The 21,377-nt window shown below is 36.6% G+C and overlaps 1 protein-coding gene across 1 annotated transcript in view; it reads right to left on the bottom strand.

Moving 5' to 3' along the window:
• The window catches only part of LOC107739597 (rho guanine nucleotide exchange factor 2-like), a 52,752-nt gene that overhangs the window by 3,612 nt on the left and 27,763 nt on the right, over window positions 1-21,377 (bottom strand). Inside the window, exons 8-25 of the mRNA XM_016551759.1 lie at window positions 19,493-19,655; window positions 10,809-10,876; window positions 10,600-10,663; window positions 10,257-10,386; window positions 9,653-9,762; window positions 8,825-8,968; window positions 7,980-8,230; window positions 7,408-7,533; window positions 5,944-6,061; window positions 5,466-5,714; window positions 5,238-5,314; window positions 4,926-5,097; window positions 3,195-3,293; window positions 3,035-3,084; window positions 2,560-2,601; window positions 1,569-1,619; window positions 1,151-1,462; window positions 780-954 (exon numbers count right to left, since the gene is read on the bottom strand). Coding sequence (XP_016407245.1) covers window positions 780-954; window positions 1,151-1,462; window positions 1,569-1,619; window positions 2,560-2,601; window positions 3,035-3,084; window positions 3,195-3,293; window positions 4,926-5,097; window positions 5,238-5,314; window positions 5,466-5,714; window positions 5,944-6,061; window positions 7,408-7,533; window positions 7,980-8,230; window positions 8,825-8,968; window positions 9,653-9,762; window positions 10,257-10,386; window positions 10,600-10,663; window positions 10,809-10,876; window positions 19,493-19,655 — 2,401 coding nt within the window. The remainder of the gene's footprint in view (window positions 1-779; window positions 955-1,150; window positions 1,463-1,568; window positions 1,620-2,559; window positions 2,602-3,034; window positions 3,085-3,194; window positions 3,294-4,925; window positions 5,098-5,237; window positions 5,315-5,465; window positions 5,715-5,943; window positions 6,062-7,407; window positions 7,534-7,979; window positions 8,231-8,824; window positions 8,969-9,652; window positions 9,763-10,256; window positions 10,387-10,599; window positions 10,664-10,808; window positions 10,877-19,492; window positions 19,656-21,377) is intronic.

The following is a 21,377-nucleotide window of genomic DNA, read 5'->3' on the forward strand; positions in this document are numbered from 1 at the left end:
CCTTTATTCCACACCGCTCTGTCCCTTCTCTGAGAAACGTGCTGATCATTTCCTTCTTTTATGAAGCCCCTCCCTCAGAAATAGGCGATGGGCTCTGATTGGTTAGCTAGCCCATTGTGTTGTGATTGGCTAAACCGTCTCTAGTGCGCTAAATGTCCCGCCCCTCACCTCAGCGGCATGTGATCCGGTTGTACAGTAAACAACGGCATCGTTAATATCGCTTATCAGTTTGAGCCCGATTAAGAAGCAGAGGATATTATTGAAGAGGATCGTGCAGAACCTGTGCAAGCACGGCTTTTAATGGTAGGCCTATGTTTTTTGTTTGTTGTTGTCTCATACTTTTTGAGAGAGAGTGAGATGCAGAGCGTGTGCAGAGCAGGGGGACATGAGAAACAGTATTAAGAACAGCTGCTTTAGAACATTGATTTTGAAACTTGTGAATCCATTAGAATCTTTAGAAGACAGAATCGCGATTCATATATGAATAGTTTTCTTTTCCTCTTCTCTAAAGCAGCGCAGCATGGCCTCGCCACCTTTGTTGCCTTTTCCCAAGGGCGGGGTTTATCTGGGTTTGTTATGTCACGAACCCGGGAATGAACCACCCCATTAATTACAAATACATATAAATATATATTTATATATAAATGTATTTATACTTATTTTATATTATATTAATTATAAACATACTATAAATAAATATTTTATTTCTATATTATATTTATATCGGTGTATATGTATTTATATCAGTTCTAATAATGTCATTCTGTCAATCTACAGACCTCTGGGACTTTCTGAACGGGGAGACACCCTCGAATCCACCTCGTCATCATCATCTTCATCAGATATCACATCCACTTCCACATCACTGCATTCCTGCAAGCCGTCTGATTGGTCCATCGACTCCTGGCTAGCCAATGGGTTGTCAGTATCGCTCTCTCTGCGAGTTGATGGGGCCTTGAAAAGAGGAAATGAGAAGCGAATGAGATTTGGGAGATACTACATTGTAGCTCTTACATACTTTTGTATGCGTCATGTGGTGTTTACTTCAAGAGCACTGAGATCCGTCTTGTCCAACATTGCTTCTGAGTGCAAAAATGAATTTAAATTCTGCTTTAGACTAAAAACTTTAAACACTCTAAAATGAACTCACCTGTGAGCCTGCATTTCCAGCTCCATCCCCTAGAGTGGCGCTATTAGTCTTAAGATCCCTGAGCTGTTTCTCCAGCTGAGCTTTGGCTCTCTCGCTGTGCCTGAGTTTTCCCTCGGCTCCCCTCAGGCGTACGAGCTCCTCCTGCAGCAGACTGTGCTGCCGTTGTAGCAGGGCCAGCTCTCCCAGCGAGCCAAAGTCACTCGCACCATCCCGGGACAGGGAGCGAACTGTACGAGCCCCTGCGGTGGCCGGGGAGACAGAGCTCTCTCGTAGGCAGAGCTCTAAGATGGAGTCCTGTCGTATCACCACACCCTGGGAGAGAATGAGTTTTTGGCCTCATTGAGTTCATTTCGGATCCCGTTGGTACATCAGTGCTTTGCAAAATACATTTGTCAGATTTTCTTCAATGCACACATACCTGTAAAGCGTGTAACTGAGCACTGAGATTCACCAGCCTCTGTGACACCTCCTGAAACACAAAAAAGACATTCAGATGCAAAACATAACAAAAAAATAGTAATATAATGTATAAATAGAAATAATATAAATATATAAAAACTCACACTAGTCTAAATAAGCCTGGAAATTTGGGTGGCCTTGAAATATTTATAGGAGGCTAGTGATGCACAGTATTGTGGAGGGCGATATTTTTTGCATATAACTCGTAAAATTTAAAAACTAATTCATATCAATCATGGAATTGCAGCCGATCATTTCACCTAATCATGTGTTATGGACTATCTGCTTGTTTTTATGTGCACTTTTTGTAACATAAGACATAATCAGTCTCATGCATCACTAGGTGAAGATCCTCGGCCCATGTTGAAGCATTGGTTTATAATTTGAAATAATTGTTTTATATTTTAATACATTTTAAAATATAATTTATTCATGCGATGGCAAAACTACATTTTCAACAGCTATTACTCCAGTCGTTACTCCAAATAATCATTTTAATATGCTGATTTGCTGCGCAAGAAACATTTCTTATTATCAGTGTTGAAAGTATTCAGGACTCATTGATGAATAGAAAGTAAAAAAAAAAAAACATTTATTTGAAATAAAAATCTTTTGTAACATTTAAATAAATAGACATATAAATGTCTTTACTGTCACTTTGATCAACTTAATGCATCCTTGCTGAATAACATAAGTTACTGATCCAAAATTTTCTAATTTGTCAGTGAATTAAAAAGCAGAAGTTAGGAGTTTTCCACATTGTCTATATGTATTTCAAAATTCAGATTCTAAGCTTTTAATCACCAGCTATTTTGTGTGTAAATGTGTTTTTTTATTATTAATTTTCTAGTCACTCCAATTTAAAGGATTCTAATGCAGAAAGTAAAATAATCGGTTAGTGTTATATATACATCCCTAGGCAGCATACATTAAGCCTAAAATGTCAGTACCTCACTTGGTGTCTTGTCCTCCATTTGATTCCCATTACCATCCTGTAGAGAATAGAGAAGTTTTTGCATTATTCACACAATCAAAATTCTGAACCAGCAAATGAATTCAAAAAGCTTTCATTTGTCAGCACACATTGAAAAGCACTGTCTTGCTATGTGTCGATGACAAGGGAGATGAAGCGCAGCTTTCAAGCACCAGTGCTGAGTCGTGATGGAGAGTTTTTGGTAGATTCAGGTTGCTATGGAAACCTGCGAGTTTCAAATGGGCTCGGAAAATGACAATTTTTTTTTTTCAGGATTACATAAAAACTCAGCAATACCATCGAATCATCTATGTGCATAATTATTACATTTTATGAAGCGTATTTGACGCAGGCGAATGTGGATGCCAGAGAAGTGTGATAATGAACAACTCACTAACATACATCAAAATAATACGCTTATTTTCTGACAAAACAATGTTAGTTTTGCGTACCTGAGTAGCTTGGTTCTCCTGAGAGCCATTGACTAATACCTCTTGTCCATCTAGAAGAATGGAGGAAGCACAATGGTCAGATAAAAAGGTATATTTAGCCAATCAGACACACTAAAAGCACACTCATTTACATATTGCGTGTTGTGTATTTGACACCTACTGATTACTAGCGCTCCAGTGTGGTTGTGATGGCCGTTGGAACTGCAGGGCAGAGGAACCTCAAAATTGGATCCTAATAACAGCTCTGTCAATCTGTCCACTGCAGAGAGCGAGAGAAAGGTACATCATGACATTTTACAAGATATTATTGAAAATCTGAGCATGAGCTCAGAAGATTTAGTTAAAATGATCTGTGAACTTTCCATAAGAGTATAAAAAAATATTATTAAAGGGGTCATATGATGCGATTTCAATTTTTCCTTTCTCTTTGGAGTGTTACAAGCTCTTTGTGCATAAAGAAGATCTGTAAAGTTGCAAAGACTAAAGTCTCAAATCCAAAGAGATATTCTTCATAAAAGTTCAGAGTCAGCCACACCTACCTAAAATGGCTCGTTCTAACACGCCCCCACATGTCTACCTCACTATGTTTTTTTAAATAAAAAGAGACAGAGGTGCATTGGCAGCAAGTATGAATTTTATTATATTTTAATATCTTTATTTTGAATCATTTTATATTTAAAATATATTTTTTAGATATTTAAAGATTTTTAATCATACAAACTAAATCAAATATAAAATACAACTAAAAAATAGTTGATCTGTCATTTATTTATTCAGAGACTGGGTCAACATTTTATATATCTGAAATGTTTTTAATCGTTACAATTCTGAAACTTTTGCTTTTTTATATGAATATATGAACATCAGACACTACTGTTAAAGTAAAAAAAAAAATAAAATAATATATATATATATATATATATAATATTCTAAAATATTTAAGATTTTTAATCTATGAACTAAACATAAAATCTAACAAATAAACAAAAAATACTGTCAGAAATATATTTGAACATGCTTGTTTTAACTAATGTAATCTGTCATTTATTTATTCAGATGCAATTTATTAATGACAATTTATTAATTGCTCAGATGCTGACTCTTCAAAGCTTTTATTTAAATATCTGTAAATGTTTTCATTATACATAAAACCAGAATTGAACAATTTACGGTTGTGCTTTTTGCAAAATACCTAACACCTAACATGGCAAAACCAGTCTTGGACTTGAACCTTCTTTTCTGTGGCCATGCACTGCTTACTCATAGTGTGTATACTGTAACCTATTAACATGGGCGGTGAAATAAATATGCACTAGTGGGTGAAACCAGCCTCATACAGCCCTGCTTCTTTTAAATAATTATATAAATAATATAATTAGTACATCATTATTATTCTTATTATGAATAGTAATATGAAAAATAAAATAACAATTACTACTATTAAATTATTAATTACAATTATAAATATTAATAATATTAAAACTAGTACTACTAACTAACTAAATAAATAAATATTTACCAAATTTGGCATTATTGCCCCTGTAATGTCACTCTTTCTATTTTTTCCACATAGTATATATGGTATCTTTTCTTAGATGTCTTTATATTTTTTGGAAAGGTGCCCCTTGCAAGCTGTCAAGTTTGTTTTTGCTGAGCTGTAACGTAAACAAAGGCTATTGGCAAGTCAAGCTTCCCACAGAACTGACATATCCCTTCGAAATGTCCCGCCCCAACGTCCTGATTCAAGAGAAAATACAAAGGAACAATACAGAAAAGTGCTTTCATGGGATTTTCTATTCAATTGCAAAGAGAGATGGCAAAAAAAAGTCAAATGGCAGCTGTGGGTGCTGTGTGGACTGTAAAGAGCGTGTTTTTGCATGCATTTACCTGCTGATGGTTTGCTGTATGAGCCGTATCCAGGTGTTTCTGTCATCTTTAGATGACGCATAGAGCTCGTACATCTCAGGTGGGCTGGACTCACTGCTGATCAGGAACAAGCCTCGCTCCTGATTGGCTATGTCTCGGACCAAGAGAGTCTGCAGTGAGACCACAGCAGACTTATCCTACAGAGAGAATGAGAAGAAAAGAAATATTGTTATCTGTGCACAAATATTTTTTACAAACAGCACATTCCTCTTCGTAAAATGAGTTATCACAGCATGTTACATGCAAAAGTTTAATACTTTATTGCAAAGTAACTTACCAAACTAGCAAAGATGAACCGTTGATCTTTCTCTTGCAAGAATACTAGAATATCAGTCATCAACATAACCTGAACATCTAGAACACAAAGAAAACGGGAAATTCTGTACATTAAAACACCCACAGCACATTACATGTCAGCTAATACAATAACATGTGTGTCTCTCTTCCTCTCACACAGACACATATCACATCACACTTCCTCATAAACAGCCATAGTCTTCGCTACCTTTGAGGCGAGAGCTGGGTGTTTTCCAGAGCAGCGTGCCTTCATGTATCAGCTGCCTGCGGAGCAGTTCGGCTGGTCTGAACAGGGCTCCGGAGCGAAGTTTGGCCTCGGCCCGCGGGTCAACCCTGGACCGGATCTCCTGCAGCCGCTGTGTCCTTTCAAGCTCCAACACCTGCTGGTCCACCGAACAGAGCAGCTCCCGCATACAAGACAGTGACTGAGACAGACCTGCAGCTTCCTCTGGATTGTCTGCATTGTTACACACAAAAGTCAGTCTAAAAAGTCCATAACCAGGGGCATTTTATGACGTATGTATATAATACACATTTTTTAAATTTAAAATTATTTTTAAATGATACATATTATATTAAAGGGACACTGAAAAGTTTATAGACTGTGGAAGGAAGGCCGGAGGTGAGCAGCTATTGGAATACAGTTATATATTGACATTGGCAACATTTATATGCCTGTGTCTTACCTTTGGTGTTGTCATAGATACGCTGCACCAGAACGGGGTATTTAGTGATGCGCTGAGTGACCAATAGGATGCACTCCTGGAACCCGTGACGACGCAGTAGAGGACGCCGACTCACCCTCTGAGAGAGACAAAGACAATGATAAATGGACTGGTAACTAAACACACTTTAAGGTTGTGTCAAAAATCTACAGCAGTCAGCCAGATTTGTGTATGAAGGCACTTAAAGAACACTGGTTTTAGACAGGCATCATAACATCATGTCTAATAAGCTAGAACTAATTTAAGTGAGCTTAAAGCTAACCAAGCAAATATTTAATGACTAAAACACTCATTTATAAATAGAAGTCTGACTGTAATAAAATTACTTAAAAGTACTTGAAAACTTTCCCAAAGAGAAATCCATTTTTCATACTGTACATTCTAATGTTGTGATGCCTAAATTCACTCGTCGCATTTAAAACAAATGTATATTTATTGGTGTTTATTTTATATTTAGTAATAACTATAAAAACTGTATATAATAATATAGTATACATTTTCATTTTGGCCAGTATTTTTAGTTTTAAAATTCTTTCAATCTTGCAATGAAAATAGCTTTTGATGCTGATATGGCAATATAAGAAATTTAATACTACTACTACTACTAAAATTAGTTATTATTATTATTATTAAAATTAATGAATTTATTAATTTAATATCAGCCATTTAATAGTATCAGACAAAATCTTACTACATTTTTTGTAATATATAATATAGTAAATATATAAACAATATATAACATAGTACATATTTCAGTCAGAATCTGCTTTAAAATACTTTGATCTTGCTGAAAAAAAGGCTTTTGATGCTGATACAAACAAACAAATATTATTGTTGTTGTTGTTATTAATTATTAATATAATTTGTTAACAATATCAGATATTTACCAGAGATTTAACAGAAGTTTACTGCTGGCACATCCCTAAATTGTTAATATTTATATTAATATTTAAATCTTTTGTTGGCTTTCTGTCTTTATTAAAATAGGAAAGCAGAGATTTTGACAAGAAAGTTGACAAACATGGGTCTCACCATGGGCCCAACACCTTCCACATCACTGCTCTGACAATATTGAACTTTTTAAATAAAAGGAGTGCTTTCATTAGCATAGTAGTTACTGCTGTGGCATCGATAATTGTGACATGTCACCAGTTTTGTTATCGTGACAGCCCCACACTAAGCTATTACGAACTAAAATAAAACACAAGAGCCGAACATGATCATGATACCTGGAAATCTGATGATTCACACATCTATGAGAGTTTGCAGGCATTTAATCCATTAATGCACCCGCCCACCATCATTCATCACTCAGTAGCACTCTGTCCTCCCACTAGCAACACACGAGACAACACCTGACCCGGTTATGCAAACACGAAACGCACCCGGACGGCAAACACCCTCGTCCGCCACTCTTGTTCTTACCCGTATAAAGAGCTGCAGTCTCTTGTCTCTGGCCAGCAGCTCTTTGTAGAGTTTGACAGCCTTCATATGACGACTGCAGAACTCAGAATACGTCTTCAGCATCTCGTCAGCGCACTGACCTGAGAACTGACGTACACACAAAGACAGTGCACTATGAACATTTTGCTCCTTGAAACCTGAAAGCTTTCAGCCTCCCACTCTGATATATTCAGAGAGAATGACGTTTCAATTTCCATTTGTCACTTTTTCTTTATTTTTGACTTTTTAACTCCTTTTCTCATACAAAATCATGCATTTGCAATGCAACGAATGTATGATATTTTTTAAGGTGCTGTGTTAAAAGTAGTTTTAAAACACATCCCCAGAACCATTCAATTTTGTTGCACTGTTGCATGATTAACCCTGTTTATTTTTTTTTTAATTAATGCATTACATTGAAAGCTCTCATTTATATGTCACACTTTAAACTGGCAATTAAAACCGATACGTTCATCCAAAATCACATAAGGCAGGCCAAATGTAACCACATGCTTACTCACTCCGCCCACCTAAACTAACAATTGCCCTCCTACCTGTTGTATTAGCAAATCGCTGATCTGAGTGATGGTGAAATTGTTTGTGCTCTCAGGTTGCAGGCTGTGAGCGCGCCGTGAAAGGAGCTGCGTGAGGAAGTGCATGTGAAGCGTCAGCAGGCGCTCCAGGCAGGGGAACAGCACGTGCACGACCCCCGGCTCCAGCTGCACCTCCTCCAGCATATTCCGCCTGAACACCCCATCCATGATCCGCAGCGTCCGAACGTGATGGAGCTCCGTCTGGATCAGCTCTGAAATGATATCGGAGAGGTTGTTAAGGTGTAAAATACAACAGTTAATGGGCCTTTGTTGGACATGTAACCCAAATGAATGTCCTTATTAAGGGTAGATACCATATTACATTTGATTTGAAGGAAAACAAGGTAGTGAGGCACAGAAATACAGTTCATTCCATCTGTGTACCTTGGTGTAGATTGTTCAGCCGACAAAACATTGTGCATGCTCATTTCTTTCATTTTTATTTTTAGATTATCCTTTCAGTCATCTAAAACTCCCTTAAAGTTAATCTTAAGCAAATCTCAATGTGAATATCCACATTATAATGTTGTGATACATAAATTCACTTATAGCATTTTTTTGTGTGGAATTTTAATATAGGCCATTTATTTTTTATTTAATATAAGACATTAAAAGAGTACTTGAACAGACATCTATCCCTCAATGGCTCATTTTCATTCTCAGAAAAGTAAATACAGCATCTGGAAAGACATTGCTGTTTATTTGGGAGCAATTAATAGCATTTTTATCGGGGTTCAGAGTCAACGGCCCATTTACAGTCATAAACATACTTTGATTTTAGACTTGGATCTGCACTTTTTTCTAACCATAGATGACGTCCTGCCTCTTGATAACATCTTTACGGTGGGTCTGTAAGTAGGTGGAATCTACTGCCATGCTCCAGGAATCTGCTTCAAACTCCTGGCCTTCATCCTCCAAATCTTCCAGCAGTGAGGTGAAGTAGCCCTCTCCTAGAAGCAAAAGGAAGGATAACAATAACCATTTCTGTATTATAACTTCAGCTTGAAGGCAAACAGGTTGGTCATGGAATTTTGGAACTGGTCAACAGCCAATCACACCAATCAAAAATGCAGCTCTAAATTTCCTAAAAATAAATATTTCTTTATAAGAATTTAATTCTTTATAAGATACATTACCATTCAAAAGTTTGCAGTCAGTAAAATGTAATGTTTTTGAACAAAGTCTCTTATGGTCACCAAGGCTGCATTTATTTGGATCAAAAACATAGTAAAAATTGTGAATATTATGAAATATTATAGCCATTTAAAAATAACAGTTTTCTATTGTAATATATTTTAAAATGTTATTTATTCCTGAATTTTCAGCAGCCATTATTCCAGTTTTCAGTGTCACATGATCCTCCAGAAATCATTCTAATATGCTGATTTGGTGCTCAGAAACATTTCTAATTATTATCAATGTTGAAAACAGTAATGCTGCTTAATATTTTATGGACGTTAGAAATGTCTTTATCGTGATAAAATGATGGATATGCTAGAAAATGCTTTAATGCTGGTTAAGCGTTAATTTCTTTAATAAAATCGTACTTATTTCAAACCTTTATGTATATTTTAATGTATATCTACTGTGTTTGAATGCATGTGTGTCCTTGTGTGGTGTTTTGTGTGTCTCACCCTCATCATTGAGTGACTCCATGGACATGGTTCTGCTCCTGAAGTTGAGTGAGTCTGTGGATTGAGACAAGATCCTACGCAGCCCCAGAGGAGAGTCATCATTCAGAGTCCTACACGCACATGCACACACACACACCATGTGCATGCATGCAAACAGATGTACACGTATGCATGCAATCCCATGCAAAAGACACACAAAAAAAGTACACAAAACAAAATACGACAAAATGAGAGGCAGGCATCATAATCACCACAGAAACAAACAAAAAAACACATAACAAATTTAAAATAAAAATATATTAAAATAATTTAAAAAATAATGACTAATGTATAACATTCAAACAAAACTGCTTACATTAAACTAAAATAGCCACAAACACACACACACACACGCACACACAAAACCACAAAAAGATAAAAATTACAGTGATGAGAGCTGTCTCTCTATATATACTGTAGATATTTCACAACAAAATAAAAATGTGATTTAAATAGAATTTTCACAGTATTTATAAACTAGGGACTTGTTCCTTTAGTGATTTGTTGGTACATTTTACAGACAAGAGCCCATTTTATGCATCTGTCTGTCATTTCCGTCACTCACCCTGCAATGTTATTGGTGGAGACGCTCTTTGAAAGTAAGAGGGAAGACCGTCCGCGACGGGACCCCAGAAGTGACTGGCGAAGACTGTCTGATGGGTAGATGGCAGAGTTCGGCCTTTCCTTTAAATGGGCTTCAGAGAGGCAGAAAAAAGAGAGTAATGTCATGTTAAGACCTGGTATTACTCAATTTTGGTCAATCATATTCAAATGATCCTCTCACTGATATCGAATCACAGCTAGTCACAGAACACGCATGCCACTTGTGACTGGATCACCTGAAACATGTTAATATCAGATGTAACTATCAGATGTAAACAGCGCACTTGTTTCCATCACATCCTCACCTTTATTCCTCAGTGTCACATTCTGATAGGCTGAATTGTTCCTCATCAGCGCCAGTTTCTGTTGCTATTGTGACACATACAGACAGATCAAATTTACGACATATTTAGATATTTACATTTCTTCTACATCATACCATGAATCAAAGCCAGTGTCTGCAAGTCTGTGGTCCAAGTAACCCATTTGACAAGTGTGTGCACTAATATCCCACCTTTTGTTTCATTTTGACACAGTTTGGTAGTGTGTCCCTGCAGCGGTTGTGGATGGTGACATTACAGGCTGGAAAAAAAAGAGCAGACAGCAAAACCACTGTTATTTTATTTCGTCATCAGACAGTAAAATCTTCACACATTCACATTTATACGGAAATGTGATAAATGATGACTGTGATCTTCTCATGGTCACGTAAATCTTAATTTGATTTCTGGTTGGTCTAAGTTAGTCATTAGCTGGCTGACTTACCACTATGTGCCAAACACAATCTTGACTATGTTAGACTGATAAGTAGCTGGTTTATTGTTGGTCTAAGATGATCTATCAGCTAAAACCAGCGAGAAACCAACCACCGGGGTTTCAAACAAAGCTAGTGGCTTACAATGGATTTTCCAGTAAGGAAATACATAAAATTTCCATCTAACCTGTACTCTAACCTCCTATCCTCTCCAAAATTACAGCAAATAATTAAAGTGGTCATATTATGCGATTTCAATTTTTCCTTTCTCTTTGGAGTGTTACAAGCTCTTGGTGCATAAAGAAGATCTGTAAAGTTGCAAAGACTAAAGTCTCAAATCCAAAGAGATATTCTTTATAAAAGTTAAGAGTCAGCCACACCTACCTAAAACTGCTCGTTCTAACACGCCCCCACATACCTAAGTCACGATGTGGGAAGATTTGCATAACACACAGATGTATACCAATTTTTTGCCTCTCTTTCTCTCCCTCTTGACCTCTGTCCATGTCTGCATTAAAATGCTTGTTCTAGATCTCCTTTCTGGCATGCTACTAGTCACTGAACGTTTTCTCTGGTTACGCCATATTGTTTTTGTCTCTGAACCCCTATTGTTTCAGAATGGCTTTGCTTCCTGTTTTGAGGGTGGCTGGGCTCCGGCGGGGTTTCCCTGGCCCGAATGACAACATACACCTTAACGACTCAAAATAATCACCCAAGGAGCAGCAGAGCATCTCAGAAATGAAGCACTGTAGAGGAACATTTTATTTAAAAAATAGACATAAATTACAGTAGAAATGTCCATTTGTCCATAAAAATAACTGAAGCAGGTCTCAATTTGCTCCTCATTTAATCTCATTGCTCTCTAAGAGAATTAAATAGATTTTGCTTTGCTATATATTCACTTTGCTTTATACTGTATATATTCATCATTTTAAATTTTGGGGTTGGTAAGAAATTTATTATACTCACCAAGGCTGCAATTATTTTATTACAAATACAGTAAAAACAATAATATTATAAAATATTATTTATTCCAGCCATTAATCCAGTCTTCAGTATCACGAGATCCTTCAGAAATCATTCTAATATGCTGATTTGCTGCTAAAGTATCATTTCATATTATTATCATCAATCCTGAAAACATTTGTGCTGCTTAATATTTTTGTGAAAACCGTGATACATTTGTTTCAGGATTTTTGATGAATATAAAGAACAGCATTTATTTGAAGTAGAAACTATTTGTCACATTCTAAAAGTCTGTCACTTTTTTCTCAATTGAATGAATTCTTGCTCAATAAAAGTATTAATTAAAATTTGATTGACCCCAAACCGTTAAATGGTAGTGTACAGTATATATATATAATATTACATTATATACACATACATAGCTGACAGACTCTTCATAATACGAAATACATGCCCTATCAAGCTCCACCGCTACAGCCTTATGCATACAAACAGATGTCTTTTGCAGTTGCACTGTGACTCACTTTAGCAGTGTTTTGCTTTTATAGGGCATATTAAGCTAAAAAATATTTTAAAACACACAGTGACTGTGTTCTGTTCCATTCCATTGCATTTCGTCCAGCTGTTTTTGATCGCAATAACCATGCATCTGATCAAGGTGAAACCAGCCCTTTATCCAGTGCTTCCTTAAAACCAATTAGCAAGTCATTCAGACAACCCACTAAGTTCATTTTAAAATATGTCGTTTTTTTCACATCCTTATTCCCTTTTCCTTTTACTTCTACGAAACATGAAATAAAACAGCATCTTTATGCATATAGCCTACATTTATCTAATTCTCTTTAAGATCTAGTGTAAATCTGATCCCACTCAAAGGTGTTTGGTTCAAATGGCATTTGCTCTCTCTCTCTTGCTGTGTACAGAGACACAAACTACATGTTCCAACACCCACACAGGCTCTCAGTGCAATCAATACCCAGACCAGAGCAGCCGAGCATAGAGCAGCTCATCAGTGAGTGGCTCGTACTGTCTGGTTTTGAAATCTGATCTCGATGACAAAATAAGGAAGAAGCTAAAAACAATAGTAAAACAGAGAACAAGAAATGAGACATGAGCACAGCTAAACAGGAAAGGGCGTGAGGTTTAATGGAAGTTATGTTTGTAGAATAATAATTTTAACTTGTTCCACATTATACATATATAACATTACACATATTAACATGAGACTAATGTGATAAAACACTACTAACCCTGTCTGCACAAAGTTAATTTCAATACTTCAACTCTTCCATGACAACAAAAAGTCAAGAAGCTAAAATACAGCTAAAATAACCTTTGACCGCTTTTAAACCCTTCAAGAGCGTCACCCTGTTTACTCTTATTGTAAATGCCTTGCTGGAACCACGATTTTGTTAAAAACTGAAAATTATCTTCTGTGGTAATCGACATTATGCCACAAATGCATCCTTTAAGAATGAGTATTAATGTCTCTAAAATGTTATTTTTTTATGCATTTTATCATGTAAGCATATATATATATATATATGTGTGTGTGTGTGTGTGTGTGTGTGTGTGAAAACGCTTGCCATTGCAGGGCTGTGTCTGCATAAAGAAACTATCCAGACATCTAACTTTAAGATGTGTGTGTGTGTGCGTGTTATCTTGGCATGCTACGGTAGACCAGCCACTAAAAATATTCCACATACTCTCCATTTCACCACATTATAAGACTCAAGACAGCAGTTCAGGGCTGCAACACATATATGTAATGTGAAAGAGGGAATGGGTAGACAGGTGTTGCTTCTAAGTAATAAATAGGCTTATGTTCGTCTCAAGCTCAAAGTCCTGGAGACAATCATGGAAAGAGAGCGGGTGAGTTGGGATGGGGGAAGAAAGCCGGAAAAAATCATTGGAAGGAGTGAGGTAAGTGGCTGTTTTTATAGCCTCTGCGATGTGATTGGCAGGATCGCAAACAAGCTCCTCCTAAGGTTTCGTCAGGAGCATTTATTCCTGGGGTTTTCATCAACAGAGGATGTAAGCAAACATTAATCAAGAACGGTAATGCTATTATACTTTACTTATAATCAGCGTCTAATCACAATTACTACCGCTCATACTTATCATTAAGGTTGTGTTCAGATCCCTAACCATAAGTATTAAACATCAGCACAAAGTTAAATACTTATTCATGAGTCCTACATGAATGATACCTCCAATCAGTTGGCTTATTTGGGAGAGGTACACTCTTGAGTCTTCACGATGCCATAGAAGAACCTTTTTGTCTAAATGGTTCGATAAAGAACCTTTAACATCTGAAGAACCTTTCTGTTTCACAAAAGGTTCTTTGTGGCGAAAGAAGGTTCTTCAGATTATAAAAAGGTAAGAAAGAGATGGTTCTTTAAAGAACCTTTGACTGAATGGTTCTTTGTAGAACCAAAAATGGTTCCTCTATGGCATCGCTTGAAGAACCTTTTGAAGCACCTTTATTTTTAAGAGTGTACTTATTTTGCTTACTATTTTCTATAGACCTTAGTCAATTTAGATGCCATATTAAGTTTAACACCGATGAAAATGAGGCTGCGGGGATAGAAGTGCATTGTGTGTTCAATGGATTGTACATTGTTTAACAGATTGTTCAGGTGACAAAACGTCTTTCTGGGGAAAATAAAAATAAATACAAATTTTGGTAGACCAGAGCAGTCATAAAACAATATTGAAAGTTGTGAGTTGTAAAAATTATGTGATCTACGACCTTTATACAGTGTGTGCCATTGTAAAAACGAAGTCTATCCCCCACAGCCTCGTTTTACTTAATATGGCATCTAAATTGACTATAAGGTCTATAGAAAATAGTAAGCAAAATAAGTAGTATGAATTTATTCATAAAACCGTACGAGAGGACCTATTATGCCTCGGAGATTTCACAGTGGGAATCTGGTGGACATTTAAGCCTACTATCCCGTGAGGCCATGCAAAAAAATAAAATAAAATAAACTGTTTAAATAACGGTTTGAATTCTATGAGACTAGTCTTCACCACAACTACAATGGTAACGATACAGAGGAGCGATGTTGTTGGAATACATTCAGAACAATTTTTCCAGCTGATGAATGATAGAAACATAGACAGCCCATCAGAATCTCTCCAGCTCAAGCAATTAAAGTGACAGACACACATAATAAAGCGATGGAACGTTATTGTAAAATGAAGACAAGGGTAGGGGTGTAACCCGGCATCCTGGCCAAATTTGCCCATTGCCCTCTGACCATCATGGCTTCTTAATCATCCCCATATTCATATTCTTCATCTGTGTGTGTGTGTGTGTGTGTGTGTGAAAACGCTTGCCATTGCAGGGCTGTGTCTGCATAAAGAAACTATCCAGACATCTAACTTTAAGATGTGTGTGTGTATGCGTGTTATCTTGGCATGCTACGGTAGACCAGCCACTAAAAATATTCCACATACTCTCCATTTCACCACATTATAAGACTCAAGACAGCAGTTCAGGGCTGCAACACATATATGTAATGTGAAAGAGGGAATGGGTAGACAGGTGTTGCTTCTAAGTAATAAATAGGCTTATGTTCGTCTCAAGCTCAAAGTCCTGGAGACAATCATGGAAAGAGAGCGGGTGAGTTGGGATGGGGGAAGAAAGCCGGAAAAAATCATTGGAAGGAGTGAGGTAAGTGGCTGTTTTTATAGCCTCTGCGATGTGATTGGCAGGATCGCAAACAAGCTCCTCCTAAGGTTTCGTCAGGAGCATTTATTCCTGGGGTTTTCATCAACAGAGGATGTAAGCAAACATTAATCAAGAACGGTAATGCTATTATACTTTACTTATAATCAGCGTCTAATCACAATTACTACCGCTCATACTTATCATTAAGGTTGTGTTCAGATCCCTAACCATAAGTATTAAACATCAGCACAAAGTTAAATACTTATTCATGAGTCCTACATGAATGATACCTCCAATCAGTTGGCTTATTTGGGAGAGGTACACTCTTGAGTCTTCACGATGCCATAGAAGAACCTTTTTGTCTAAATGGTTCGATAAAGAACCTTTAACATCTGAAGAACCTTTCTGTTTCACAAAAGGTTCTTTGTGGCGAAAGAAGGTTCTTCAGATTATAAAAAGGTAAGAAAGAGATGGTTCTTTAAAGAACCTTTGACTGAATGGTTCTTTGTAGAACCAAAAATGGTTCCTCTATGGCATCGCTTGAAGAACCTTTTGAAGCACCTTTATTTTTAAGAGTGTATGCTGTCACCTTTCAAAGCATTTATCAGGCAGACTATGAAAATAGTGAAAAAAATCAGATGGGGGAAAGAAACTAGAATATCCTATAGTCTTGGGAATCAGCTTTTTGGACTTGTACCAGGCCTAGACTTGTAGACTTGTATCAACACCCTAGCAACCACATAGGAACATACAAAAACCATCCAGAACACCCAAGTACACAGCAACATGCTAAAACTACCCAGAACACCTTAGCAAACGCATGGCACAAACATCCACAACATCCTATCATCATTGATGAACAAACATCAGTTTGTTTGGAAGAGCTATGATATTACTTTTGTAGCGTTTTAGTGATAAAAATCTCACAGAATTGCATTGAAGTGGTAACAAAAACCATAATATCATAGAGACCTGAGGACTGACTAATTATGGGTATGTTTACCCAACAACAATTGTACTAAAAAGGTAAAGTTTTTCATTTTTGTTTTTGCAACGTTTCGAATACAGATGACAACATTGTCAAAAACAATCCCTGATTACACAAGTCCGCGAAAAACAACTAAAAACGCTGTATTATGCATGCCAGGCCAGTAGTTGGTGATGTCACTTTGTAAAGAAACACTACACGCCTGCGCACATACACATTATACGACACATAACTAATTTCATAAATTCACATTTTTGTAGTTTACACGGAGATGATAATAGTATAATTTTCAATTAACAATGAAACTCCGCACACCTGACGGCAATAGATAGGTGCGTTGGAGGCAAAGACCAACCAGGTCAAAAAACTAAAAAGCAAAAAACAAATCCCGCACACTATCTATGCAAAAAAATATCAAAATATTTATTGACTACGTTTCGGTCGCATTCAATAAATATTTTGATATTTTTTGCATAGATAGTGTGCGGGATTTGTTTTTAGCTTAATAGTATAATTTTCAAAATTTTGTACCGTTTTCAAACTGTTTTCAAAAGCTTGTGTTTACAGACCACCAAAATGCAATTGTCGTGTAAACAAACAGCCAAAATGTATAAAAAGTTTGCCATTTTTAGTTGAAAATGGTGTCGTGTAAATGCCTCCTAGACTTGTGCCAGACCTGGCAAAAGCCTAGCAACTATTCAACTGCAATACATTATTTGCTTAAATAAACTTGGCAGACAGGATTACTGGTGCACTTTGTGGGTTTTGAGTAGGGGTGGGCAATATAGCAAAAATATCATATCACAATTTTTTTTTTAGGAAAACCACAATTCACGATTTTATCACGATTCTTTGTCATGTTGCTTTTACTATTTTGCAAGTTGTCTGAGCAGTACAGCAAAACGAATTTCCCTATTTTAAAAACAAAGCCTTACAAGGTAACAAAATACAAAATAAAAAAGAATAGCAGACATTTAGACCAAAATGGGTGAAGATAAAAATCTGTCATTATTTTTCTTTGTTATTAAAAAATAAGAACAAAGATACACATTACAAATACACATTATATACAAATAAAACAATCGGTGCTTTATATTTCAGGTACAGTAGGTGTATTTAGCAGCAGCATTCAAGAAATTGAATGAACAAATATTAAAATAAAACACTAATAAGAATCAATGTATAATTTATACAGTGAAGTATATATAAAGCAACTATATTTAAGTTCTTCAGTCAAGAGCATTTACTCCAGCTCAATTTATTAACATTAAAGGGAACGTTCACCCAAAAATGAAAATTCTGTCATCATTTACTCACTCTCAAGTTGTTTTAAACCTGAATGAGTTTCTTTCTTTTTTTGAACATAAAAGTTATTTTGAAGAATGTGGGAAGCCAAACAGTTGCTGGTCCCCAGTGACTTCCATAGTATTTCCACCCCCTACTATTAAAGTCAATGGGGACCAGCAACTGTTTGGTTACCCACATTCTTCAAAATATCTTCTTTCGTGTTCAGCTCAAGAAAGAAATTAATACAGGTTTGGGACAACATGAGAGTGAGTAAATAATAACAGAATTAAAATTTTTGGGTGAACTATCCATTATAAAAGAAGTCCACATGGCTCCGGGGGCTTAATAAAGGCCTTCTGAAGTGAAGCGATGCGTTTGTGTAAGAAAAATATCCATATTTACAACTTTATAAACCTTAATCTCTAGTTTCCGCTAACTGTCGTACGCACATTCACGAGAGAGTGGCGTCCAGCGGATGACGTAGGCGTAGCATAAGCTTTGGTGAGAATATGCTAGTCTCGCGAGAACCAAGTTTTGTTTACAGCAAAGGAAAACCAGTTTCCTCTTCTCTTATATCGAAATCCTCCGACATTTTTCTATACAAATTCTCATTTTGTACTACTAATTAAATAACCGGTGTTTTGTTTTGTTCTCTCCTCTGCGCTTCCACGTACGTCACTTCCGCATTCGTCACCGCGTTTGCCTATGTCCTACGTCATCCGCTAAACGCCACTCTCGTGAACGCGTGTATGACAGTTAGCGGAAGCTAGAGATTAAGGTTTATTAAGTTGTAAATATGGATATTTTTCTTACACAAGCGAATAAAAGTGCTACCGCCAGACCCGGAGATCAGCTGAATGGATTCGAAAACGGTAAAACTCAACTGTTTAACTCTACGGGAGTTGGAAAATGAGCCTATTTTCAAAAATAGTGGAGTGTTCCTTTAAGGGTGAGTAAATCATGGGGTAATTTTAATTTTTGGGCGAACTATCCCTTTAAGAGCTGCACGCATACAGACAGTCATTTTTCTCTCAACTGTTTACTTTCAGTTTAGACATAACCAACTGTTTTTATATGTAAACCTTGTGTGTGTTTGACAGTATTATCGCAATCAGATGCGAAAGATGACTTAGACCAGTAATCAGGCACTGCTTGTCAGGCTTTTAGTGTACGCGCTTCATGTGTACACACTCAGAAAAAGCATACGAATGAAATGCTTAACCGGCAAGCCTTTTTAAAGCACATGCAAATGATGTACTTTTGTGATTGCGAATAAGTGCAGTGTCCCGTGAGTGTAACTCTACCGCTGAGTTAACATTTGATGTGAATGTATATCGCGTTGTACAGTATATTGAGACGGAGGCGCCAGAACTGATAGGATGTGCGCTGTAGCACGATACTATGATATTTCTTCAAAAGCAGATCGTAGAGACATTTTGTCCACGATCAAAAATCGTGATACCGCACACCCCTAGTTTTGAGTGTGATGTACTGTATATGTGTGTGTGTGTCTGTGTGACTCACTAGGGCAGCTGAGGGCCTCCTTAGCGGTGATGCTCTTGTTGCAGGCCGAGCAGAGCGTGGTTCCAGACACGGTGAGAGAGTTGAAGAGGTGGCCATTACTGTAGCGTGCCTCGCGCTCCCTGGCTTCTCTCTCCCGCTCCCTCATGCGCTCCTTCTCTTTATTCTAATCAAAACACAAAAACTTTGAATAAATTAATCACGCAAGGCATCATTATATATGTATACATTTAAATCATCTCCACCAGAGTAAAATTAGCCTAGTATCATTGTACGAAAAAACAAATAAACAAATTTTGAGCTGGTCAAAGAACAATCGACGCTCACACAAACAGACAATGATGACACTATTGCATCTCAGTTTCTATTGTGTAAACGATTCATCTGCCGAACTGGTACAGGCTGAGTCCACAAACAGGGAAATTACCAACTCAAAAGAGAACTTGCAACACCGTTTTGGAAGAACACATACTTCCAACAATGGCCATATTGAATGTCATCATGAAACATATACAGTACATTCATGCCCGTGACTTGGTTTTCATTGGAACAGCTAATCTTTGCTTATCAGCCTTTAAAGGAAAGACAAATGAACCCTAACAGCCACTATAAAAAGTCATTCATGTGGTTTATGCAAACAATGGCTCTCATTTCTATGATTTACTTCATCTATTTGTGTGTCTTTGTTACGTACATGCCTAGTTTGATAAGTTTGTTTCTATTTTTTCTGCATTTGTCCTCTCTTTCAACCTGTGAGGGTCTTTGTGGACAGTCTGCTAATAGGCCAATTGCTGTACTTTGCAATTAATGGAGACAGGTATTTATCAATATTGTGAATTAGATTTTTTATATTTTCAGTTTATTTCAGTTTTAGATAAAGTTTCAGTAATTGTATGTTTTGTCATTTTTATTAGTTTTTTTTTATATTTCTATTTAGCTTTTATTTTAGCGTTTATTTTTATTTTAGTCTTAGTAATGTTAGTATAACTTAAACTTATTTCAGTGTAAACCTACTTATTTTCAGCTATCAAAGCAACATTTTTTATTTCCATTTTCTGTGTTTCCATCTAATATTTATATTTTATATCAGCTTTATTTCAAATAACGAAAATGATTTTTAAGTTTCAGTTTTAGCTTGCACCCTGCCATCTTTTCTAACTGGTACAGTGTAGAAAGGTTTTTTTGAGCAAACCATCTGAGCTGTTTTACATTTTGAGTGGCCACTAGCAAAGTCTCCTCCATAATATAATGAAATATTCCCCATTTATATGTTCCTGTCTGCTGCCTTTGACGTCACAGCTCATATGCTGACAGGATATTTGCTAGAGTTTAGGACTGTGTACGTTCTTGTGGTGCCATCAGCCAATCTGCGTTGTCATGAAATAATTTTCCAGTGGCTCCAGAGTAATTATATGACATTTACAGCTCAACACAAACACACTCCAGCTTTAAATTAGGTAAACTGAATAAGTCCAGGTATCTATTTTGCTCAATTAGCAGTGCAACTCTGTAAACTCAGTTTAACCCATCAAAAGTTCTGAGCTGTGTGCATCTGCATTGTTCTTGATCATAAAAGATTTGACCAGCAGCTTGTGTTGGTTAATATTCTAGTCAGCATTATTAAAGGGGTCATATGATGCGATTTCAAGTTTTCCTTTCTCTTTGGATTGTTACAAGCTCTTGGTGCATAAAGAAGATCTGTAAAGTTGCAAAGACTAAAGTCTCAAATCCAAAGAGATATTCTTTATAAAAGTTAAGAGTCAGCCACACCTACCTAAAACGGCTCGTTCTAACACGCCCCCACACTGTAAACCCGAACAGTACTACTAACTTATAAAGATTAAGAACACTGCAATTAAAGTCTGTTAAATCGTTGATGCAACTTATA

Source organism: Sinocyclocheilus rhinocerous, unplaced genomic scaffold (assembly GCF_001515625.1).
Source record: "Sinocyclocheilus rhinocerous isolate Xijiao unplaced genomic scaffold, SAMN03320098_v1.1 scaffold314, whole genome shotgun sequence".
NCBI lineage: Eukaryota > Metazoa > Chordata > Actinopteri > Cypriniformes > Cyprinidae > Sinocyclocheilus > Sinocyclocheilus rhinocerous.